At 43.6% G+C, this 10,075-nt stretch overlaps 1 protein-coding gene across 1 annotated transcript; it reads right to left on the bottom strand.

Annotated features, from left to right (window-relative positions):
• Positions 1-297: 297 nt before the first annotated feature.
• fbxo31 (F-box protein 31) lies at positions 298-8,181 on the bottom strand. The gene is made up of 9 exons (XM_079268354.1): positions 7,687-8,181; positions 5,633-5,704; positions 4,717-4,793; positions 4,368-4,535; positions 4,136-4,210; positions 3,868-3,977; positions 3,551-3,704; positions 3,041-3,441; positions 298-2,016 (listed from the first exon to the last, which is right to left on the bottom strand). Exons 1-9 carry the CDS (start codon positions 8,114-8,116, stop codon positions 1,794-1,796), a joined length of 1,710 nt encoding a protein of 569 aa, XP_079124480.1. The 5' UTR covers positions 8,117-8,181; the 3' UTR covers positions 298-1,793.
• Between the last annotated feature and the right edge of the window lie 1,894 nt (positions 8,182-10,075).

A 10,075-nucleotide genomic window follows, 5' to 3' on the forward strand; every position in this document is an offset into this window, starting at 1 on the left:
ATTAAAAATTGCCCAACAATTTCATTCATACAGATGAACACAAAAAAGACACAGTTGGTGTGAAAGGGTTAACTTGGACCCAGGGTTGTTCATAGGTCAATGTGGTGTGTGTGTGTGTGTGTGTGAGGTGAACGTGTGTTCAAACTGTAACAGTACACAGGACTTGTCCTACAGGGCTGTTGTGTGAAGGGATGCAACATTTTATTACATAATGCAACTGTGGCTCTGGAAGGAGAGAACTTTTAGGTGATAGTCGAGCAGCAATAGGAGACACGCACAACAGACTTGACTTTTTCATTTTTTTTTTTTATTACCGAGAAGAGTGCTTAAGCTGAAAAGCTCCCTGAAGTCTGATGTGAGCAGTTCGATGGGTCAAACTTAATTAATTTCCCACAAATTCAGGCGCGTCTCATTGACGATGGTAGAAAGCAACATTTCCTTTTCCAATGGCAACTTCAAATAGCTGGGTACAGAGGCCTTACAGACAATGTATAAAACAATTCGATTAACTTAAGAGGAAAGTAACAACATCGATAGTGCTTTGGCAGACTTTTTTTTGTGTGTGCAAATGTTAGTAAAGCTGCAGTCTGATTATAAAAGTGCTGGCCAGTAGTTTTAAATTATTCACTATACTGCCCAGAAAAGTGCACTTGGAGTAAGAAAGCTACTGAGCAGGGACCTAAGGAGACACACTGTACTTTGAGCTGTTAGTTTCATGTTCAGCCAGCCTGGTCTCAAGTTCAAAATGAATTTGGAAAACTGGAGGGATTAGCTTTGCAGGTGGAAAGCCAGGCAAATATTACATCAGCCATTTAAACAAATGCAATACATTTCAAAGGTTTGTTTCAGATCATATAAGTACATAAACTGTATAACATTGATATTTTGATAAGCTTATGTAAAGGTTATGTTCTATTGCAGTACAATACATCTTTCCAACTTACATAATGTGACATGACAGCCGTGTTTGATGTCGGGCCGTGAGCCCATGAGGGCACATGACTGTCTTCAGTTCAAAGGGCCAAAACTGATTCATCTAGTGTTTTGATAAGACGGCATACCCTCTCTCGTCAATGGTGACAAAGTTGCCCAGTTGTGAAACTCACCCTTACTAGACAAATGACTAAAATGAATGTAACTTCCTACATTTTGGTTGCGCACAGGAATACTTAAGTTCTGGGTTTCACTGATTAGTGGTAAAGGGGAAAACACCTGAGAAGCAAAAACAAAAAAGCAAAGCATGCTGCTTAATGAGAATAAAACATGTTCAGATAATGGTTATGAGATGTGGTTAGATCTAAACAAAACACAGCATGCAGTTCAACATGTTGGGCACCGAACTCAGAATAATGCTTCATAGTAGAATACACTGGACACCTTTATGGTCTTCAAGTACAGACATGGTTTTAGAATCAGAGGCACGTACAGTTTGATCCACAGTAAGCGGTATGAAATATCATTCCTTTTCTTCCGCAGGGAATAAATAAATAAATAAAAAGCTTAATGTGACCTGTTTTCATGCTGCACTAGAGGATGACGGTCATACTGAGGTGAGGCGATAAACGGTGACTTGTGAGGCCCTTTAAAGTGCTTGCATGGGAACAGGAGCTTAGGGGCGCTGGATCAGGGGGACAGACGTTAATTAGACCGTAAAACCCAATGTTTGTGAAACTTCCCCGATAAAACCAGGACAATGAGCGACCGCGGTATGTCATAGCTCACGACTCAAAGGACAGCAGGAGGTGAATTGTGTGAAGTGGTTGTTTTTATGTATTGCACCGTGTGTGTGTGCATCAGGATGTCCAGGACTGCATGTTGCACAGCATGGCCTCAAAGCGCTCCATATTTGGGGCGTGAGCGTGAGCTAGGTGGTCCGTCAGCCGACTGTACAAACTGAAAGACTTCAACTCCAGCCAGATGAAGCCAAAGCGGTCCTCGTCAAACAGCACGAAGAGCCCCGGGGTGCGCTCCGGACTCGTGAAGCCGTGCCCGGCGATCAGCCCCGTACCGTAGAAGCTGAAAACGGAGGCACGTCAATTCACAAATCAATCAACACCTTGATGGATGTCACTTTCAGATGGGTTGAAGTGCGTACAGAAATAACAGGTCATGCTTGTGACAGCAGCAATTTCATTTAACAATTACTGAATATTACTTTCCATAAAGCTGTTTAATAGGCCAGAGTACAAAAGGAGCTATTTAACAAGCCAATTAATCATCCAGGCAACTCCAGCCCAGGCAGGCTTTGTGAATCTCTGCGCCATGCAGCGCACTCTCTCCCTAGTCGTCACTGTAAAAGGACTTTCACCTCACCTGCTGTGTGCGTAGATTACGAAGTAGGTCGACTGGTCAATTGACTGTTGTGTGGTAATGTTGATGTGAAGGAGATAGTTTGTGTTGTGTTAAGTAAGACCCTCATTGCCCCCCCATGCTAATATCAGCTACGGCTAGAGAGTCTTAAATTCAATGATTACGCAATATACAAACTGCTCTTTCAGTTTAGGTGGAATTTCTCCAGAGAGTTAGTTGCTTTATCTTTTCTGTTTATTACCTTATTACTTATCTTGATGAACCACGTTAGCACTGAGACGTAAAGCCTTCAGCACAGACCTCCTTGTGGATTAATGCAGATTAATTGATTGTGAATCTGTGACAGAAACAGTGCTTTATCACAATGATCCACATTCATCTTCAAACTTATTTAAGGGTGCCACCACAGCATGCAAACAAAAAAAGAAGAAGTGTGCCGTTACATTTCTCTCGCATATTGCAATTAATTAGCAAAATAATCATTTTTACATTGTTAATTAAATATCCTTATCTATAAAGCATGAATACTGATAAGCATTGATTAGAGGCCGATATGATTTCAGCCTGTTGGCCATGAGCTCTTAACAGCATACAAGCTTATACCAGCTCAGGAACACTAGGCACATTGTGTCGAACACCACTGTTACTGGAACAAAGGTAGCTACAACCAATCCACCTGTACTCTGGGAAATTGATACTCTATGCATCTTCCGTACAGCTGAGTTCTTACCATTTCCTACAGGTGCGAGGGTAGACCTCATTGCGGGCCATGACTCCCAGGGGCAGGACAAAGGGCTGGGCGTCAGGAGGGCCGGTGCTGCTGCTGCTGCTGCGGCCCGACTGGCAGCTGTTTGAACACGTAACACGCTCCTCCTCCTCGTCCTCCTCCTCCTCCTCCTCCACTTCTTCTGCCGCGCCGGCATCACCACAGGCCCCCTCTGCTGCACCTCTCACTGTGGCAGGAGTGTCCTTGGCCTGTTGCTGTTCCTCTCTCTGGACCTCCGCATGCACCCCCAGCACCAGCCGCGACAGCTCCTCTATGTTGCGCTGGTGCTCCAAGTCTGGGAGGACCACAGGCCGGCTCAGGTCAACATCTAAAGTGAGTTGCCCCGCAGGAACATTGGGGTCTCCCTGCAAGAAGGAGTGCAATTACAGTCTTTCCGTGTAACATCAACATGCATGATGCATTTGTTGTTGAGAAAACTTTGCAGCCTCGGATAATGATTGTTCACTAACTCACAGTGAGCTTGGTGGCTCTCGCAGACGTCCCGTGGAAACTGAGCACGACGATCTCCAAGCCGTGGCTGCCGTAGGTGCCTTTGAAGAGGCCCGGGTGCAGAAGGTCAGAGGGCATCACAGGCGGCAGGTAGATCCTCCGGTATGTCAAGCAGTTACTGTCAAAAGGAGGCAAACAACTAGAGTCAAAATGTGACTTTTGCCGCTGTTCAGTGTTTTCATTTCACTGAAGATCTGCCATGATAAACAATAAGAGCTGCTGAGGGTGACACTCTCGATGTCAGCTTTAGAGGAAGTGTGATGTAAGGAAGAGACTCGTACTCGTATTGACTGGTATAAATGAACTTCATCAGGATGAGCTCCTGCATGTGCTCATGGAAGATTTCTTCCAGTGTCCGGCCCCATTCTTCCTCCAACCATGTCCTGAACTCCTACACACACACACACACACACACACACACACACACAAATGAGAGAACTCGGTAGAATGCTGGTAAAAGTCTTTCGACATTATCAAAGCACACAGGCTTTTAAAACATAAGCAAGACAAGTGAATAGAGCAGGTTTCAGGTAGTGACAGCTGCCTCACCTCCTGTCTGCCCCCCGGCATGCGGTGATGATCGGTCTGGTTACACTTTGTTGAAAATTCGTCCTTCTTCCCGGTCTGAAAATAACAGAATTATGACACATATTAAAGGATAAGGTATTTTCTATTGATTTCTAACCTCAAACTAAAGTAGAATCTTCTTCTAAACTGTGTCACCAAACATCCAAATGACGTGCAGCCGTTTATTTCTTTGGTTTCACAGAGAAGCGCTCACCTGTATGTCCCCTTTGTGTGGCCCCTTGTGACCGTACATGCACTCCACCGTGGCCTTTTGGCTCTCCAACATGTGGATGCGGAAGAGCGGCCGTCTTCTCATGGGGTCCTCCACACGGGGGTCATGAGGCGGCAAATACATCCAGCCGATGATGAACAGCCCGTCCACCTGAAGGAAAAACACTTTTAATCATTCATAAGCCCGTGAAATGATGTTGCAAATGCCAAAGCATTATCAGCGGAATATTGCCGCATCGTAAATGACACGCAGAAGACTGTGAACAAACTGTACACCGCGGCCATTGTTTCTTATCTGAATGCAAATGTGCCGATTGAGAAACACGTCTTACCACAACGTTGAGCAATCCCCCATAAGGCCCTATGTCAGGCTGCCATAAACCCAGGATATGTCTGTACGGGTGAAGCACTGCAACACAGGAGCACAATATCACACCACACTTATCCGTTTCTGTCGGTGCTTTGCTACGAGCCACATCGTGCATTGGTTACAAACACAAGAGGAGGTGTTAAAGCCCACGGACACAACTTCCTGTTTAAACACCGACCCGCCCCTTGCCCACCAGTCCAATCAAAATACACAGCACACCAAATAACCTGGCGTCCCATTTCACACTTCACATGAAAGCAAACAGCGCTGGAGGGGAATTGTGGACATGTTTACCGTTCATAAGGGAAGCTGCAGCCGTTTGCTTACAAATTAAATCAACAAGAGTCCCGCTCACACAACCCCTCATGCAGCAGCCATCCACGTCGAGGCCCGTGGACATACAGCGCGTGCACACGTCTCTGTAGTCCATGTGCTCGTAGGAGGAGCTTCATAAAGCGCCCGCGGGTTGACACCTGGACAGGCACAACACGGGCATGTGTAGAGCAGCCGAGGACTGAGGCGGGCTCAGCCCAGAGCAGCCCCTCTAGTGAAGGCAGTGATGTGCTAAAATAAACGATTCAAAAAAGGGACCAGCAACGTGCCCACACTTTGCCTGGCATGTCTTGTGGCAACTGGGACCATAAATAATCTCAAGTGGAACAGGGAAAACACATTCAGTCGTATCAGAAAAGCAGTCGCTGGGACTGTTTCCTATCGGCTGCAAATCACAGTCATTGGGGTGATCTATCAACAGCTGGACGCAAGAAAATATGAGGGTGCAAATGCCGAATGACCCAGTGGAGGAGGAGTGTGGCAAATACTTCATTGGCTCAATTCATGGGTGACGGGAGAGCTGTTCAATCAGCAGTCGAACTCACGTTTAACATAGAGGTCCCGGCTAGATACTCCTCCCACTTCCATCTTCCTCAGGTCCTCCTTCGTACCAAACTCTGCAGAGAGAAGACACACGAGAGTATTAAGTTCAACCTTACATTTACTTTATTAAGGCTAGTCAGTCACGCAAAACCATATTACAAAATGTGTTTACACGTTACGGCCGATCTGCCGACTTGTGAACTGAACTCTGCACTAAACCGATGTTTTTGACCAAGTTGGCTGACAACTGGGTGTTCTTATAACGCTTTTGATCATACATCTAACTGTGTTTGACTGTAAAGTCATAGTCAGATATATTTGATTGCGACTACTTGTAACGTCTCTGACTCTGCTAACAGTCTTGTTCAGCTTCAGTGTAACTGTTTTCTTTATTTTAAAACGTACTCGATTGTTGTTCTGCACACACATTAAAGTATTTTCCTCGCTTACTATAAACGCCTGGTATCCTGGTTGTCGTGTAACTTTTCAGAAGATTTTTGTATAAAAAATGCAATTAATGTTAAGAAACTGATAAAAGGAAACTGGAAGACCAACATCAACGCTGTGTACAAGAAGGGGATGAGTCGACTCTTCTTCTTGAGGAAACTTCGATCCTTCAACGTGTGCAGCAGGATGTTGGAGATGTTCTACCGGTCTGTTGTGGCCAGTGCACTGTACTGCTCCGTAGTCTGCTGGGGGAGCAGCATTGGAGCCGGAGACACCAACAGACTTAACAAACTGGTTAAGAAGGCCGGCTCCATCATTGGCTGCAAACAAGACTATCTGGAAGAGGTGGTGGAGAGGAGGACACTGAAGAAACTATTATCCATATTGGATAACCCGGACCAGCCTCTCCACCACCTCCTGCAGGGACAGAGGAGCACTTTCTCCAACAGACTGATCCAGCTCAGCTGTCACAAGGACAGATTCAGAAAAACATTCCTGCCCACTGCCATTAGACTTCATAATAAAACACCTCGGGCCAGATCGTCGTCCTTCACATGACTACAACGCTACACGGCTGTTGCTTGTTGTTGGTGATCCTGGCTCTACTGTCCAGGTTGTTTAGTTTAGTTTACTAGTTGCTAATTGTATTTAATTAATACCACTATATTCATGGTATATACTGTGCATTTCTATTTCTATTATATTCTAGCTTATTTTGTATTAATCTATTCCTTCAATTCAATATCTGCTCTGTTATTTTATTGTACTGTAGATATTGTGCATTCCATATGTTATATTTTACTCTGTCAATTGCTGCTGCTACAAATGAATTTCCCCCTGGGAATGAATAAAGTTTAAATCTATCTATCTATCTATCTATCAAAAGCAGTAAACGCTTACACTGCAGAAGCTGGCGTGAGCAAAACAATTTAGTATTTTCCTGTTTACATGATTTTAAGTTTGGCTGGGCGATATGTCGCTGTATATTTGTATTATCATTTATTTTGAGGTACATCTCCTTTAACATCTCTGGGTGTCGTTAGCTATTATGGACAATGTTGCAAAACACTGAGCAGAACTGCTTGTTGTCAGTATTGGATGTATCATTATGTAACATGACATATCAAGAGGATTTTTATCATGCTTTCAACATGCATTGATTGATAAAGAAATCAGCAGTATATATTGTTACATAGTGATTAGTCATTATGTACAGGTTATGAGTGCAGTGCCCTGCCAGGATAAAAAAGGGGTGAAGGTGGTGTTCGAGGCCCCCAAAAGGTCAGGTCCGACCCGCATCAGCGGCCTTATCAGCGACACAGGCCTAACAACATAAGAGGCCTTGGTTTGTTTTACAGCAGTGACTGGGTTAACGCGAATGTCTCTCATGGTCCACGTACAGATCAATAGAAAGGCTTTTTGGGGAACTCATTTCCGAGAAAGCAGAGCTGGGCACCGAGCCTGACACAAATAACCTGCGGACAGAAAGGAACCGCACAGTCTGGTCTGCACACATGTAGCCTGGTATTAATGTGACTCAACGCTGTACTACGCAGTCTAACGTTACACGTTTAAATGATCTTTATGTGCAGCACATCGCTATATTTACCTTTCATGCAGCGCCTTCTCCAGATGGTCTCAGTGTTGAGGATCTGTCTGAATTTCTTGCCTACGAGGGCAACGTTTGGCAGCGCTGTTCCGGGAAGGAAGGAGAATATTTCCACTAAAAGCTCCGGGGGTAATTCCGCTAACGACTGCGGGTGTGGAGGTCCCGTGCTCGTGCGATCCAGAGAGCCTCTGTTGACATGACAGCTGCCATGTTCACAAGCGACACTCGGCCCTGCAGTGGCGCCGCCGCTGTCCGGGCCTCCTCCTCCTCCGCCGGCGACGACGTCGTCGCCTTGCCGCTGACCCACGATCTGCTCCTCTTCCTCCTCGTCCATGTCGGAATCGCTCCCCTGATCCTGCTGGTTTTGCCGCTGTCGCCTCCGGCACCTCCGCGACTGACCCACTCCGCAGAGCCTGGCACAGACCGCCATCCGTAGTCACCAAATAGGCAGCATTACATCACTACAGCACATCGATCAGCTGCAGACTGGCTGATCGCTCCCGTCGTTGTGAGCATGTGCAGAAGCATCTCTGGCGACGTCACGTCAGCGCACGTAAAGAGCGTAGCGACTACGCCCCCAATACCAATAACACACTGTCATTACATTACATTGATAAGATAACACACCGTCGAATATAAATTGAAAATATAAATATAAATTGAAGATAAATATGAACAAATATAAATACAGATTGTGCATAAGGCCCAGTAAAAGGTGATTAAAATGTAAAAACTGTGCATGAATAACGATGACTGAGGAAAATATAAATAAACAAATGAAGATAAATATGTATGTATACAGATTGTGCAAAAACTAAGCTAGCCAGTAACTGACTGACAGTCCAGCAGCCCAATGACAGAATGCAATCAATCAATCAATCAAGGTAGTTTAATCTACAACAATGAATCCATAAAATAGCCTATCATATTTTATAAACTGAGAATATATTTTGTATGTAAGACATCGACTTTCAAAGTTAATAACTGCTGAAGTTATAAGATAAATGTAGTGGAGTAAAAAGTACAATATTTCCTTCCTACTTGTAGTGTCGTAGAAGTATAAAGAACAATACAATGGAAATGCTTAAGCAAAATACAGGTACCTTAAAACTATAGTTAAATACAGTACTTCGTTACTGCCTGGGACAAAAAGGATTTTTAAACAAACAGGTGTCAAACAATTTCCAAGTCTTACTATTTCATTTTAGCTATCTTCATGCTGTTACATAGCTTAATTATAAATGTATTAATACATTTAAGAAAAACTACAATAACTAATTTAGGTAGTCTCAAATTCGACATCGGAAAGCACACTGACACATTTTGCAACATTATGCTGTACACATGATGTTTTTGCTCGACTGAGAAAAGGAACGAGCTAGCCAGGAGTCGAACCTAGAATCTTCTGATCCGTAGTCAGACGCGTTATCCATTGCGCCACTAGCCCGCTGGAAATGCGATGTAGGCCCAGACCTATTTAATCAACCTACAGGATCCTAACCCAACTGGATTCTGAACCGGAATTTAATCATAACGATCCATCTTGGAGGACATCCCAAATCCTACAATGCATCTCGTGGAGAGAGAATCGCTTGCCGGAGGAGCTATGAGTGAGAGTACACCGACTAACATCGATATGGGTATATAATATATAGATATATATATATATATATATATCAATCAGTCATGCATACGATATGTCACACTTTATTTTTATAGTACTTTTCGTAAAAAACATTTGTCGTGCTTCACATAATAGAATATATAAAGGCTGTGATTTATGTATGTGGGTTAAATTGAAATGCATGACATCCTAATAGTATTGTTACAGTATACCACGTTGTGAATTGAATGAATAGTAAATATGTAAGTTGTGCTCATCTGACAGAGGTCACAAAATACAGAGGTGTAACCATGGACAATAGGGTATAACTAAATAATAGATAAAATCGGGAAATGAAAAAGACCATGTAAAATACATGTGCATCATCATTTGACAGCAGCGACATGTGGCTAGGAAACAACAAAACAAAAAAGCTAGTGTTATTTAAGGTTCAAGGGTAATTTATTGCCATTATTCAACACAGGGAGGCACAACGAAATGCAGTTGTGGCAACACAAGTAAAAACAAGACAAACAAAAGCTCAGTAGTTAATTCCTGTAGTGCATTGTTTTTGAATTAGCATCATAAGGAAATACATTTGAATTCAATATTGTGAATAATTTTACATTTCATAACTCAATGTTGCTATACATTGTAACACAGTACGAATATCACAGCATAGGAGTGGACTGAAACTGGCGACTTTCCCTTCGTAAAACCCGTAAATTAGATTATTGATGAACCGTCAAAGCACAACACGTGCTTATATTATAACAGTGAAACAGC

This window comes from Melanostigma gelatinosum (assembly GCF_949748355.1).
Source record: "Melanostigma gelatinosum genome assembly, chromosome: 1".
Lineage (NCBI taxonomy): Eukaryota > Metazoa > Chordata > Actinopteri > Perciformes > Zoarcidae > Melanostigma > Melanostigma gelatinosum.

Bases quoted from the DNA above. Each gene is read 5' to 3' on its own strand.
- fbxo31 (XM_079268354.1), bottom strand. From the start codon at position 8,116: ATGGCGGTCTGTGCCAGGCTCTGCGGAGTGGGTCAGTCGCGGAGGTGC. The intron at 4,211-4,367 runs GTGAGCGCTTCT...TGTTATTTTCAG, and splicing joins CACACAAAGGGGACATACAG to ACCGGGAAGAAGGACGAATT. The intron at 3,442-3,550 runs GTGAGTTAGTGA...TCCTTCTTGCAG, and splicing joins CGAGAGCCACCAAGCTCACT to GGAGACCCCAATGTTCCTGC.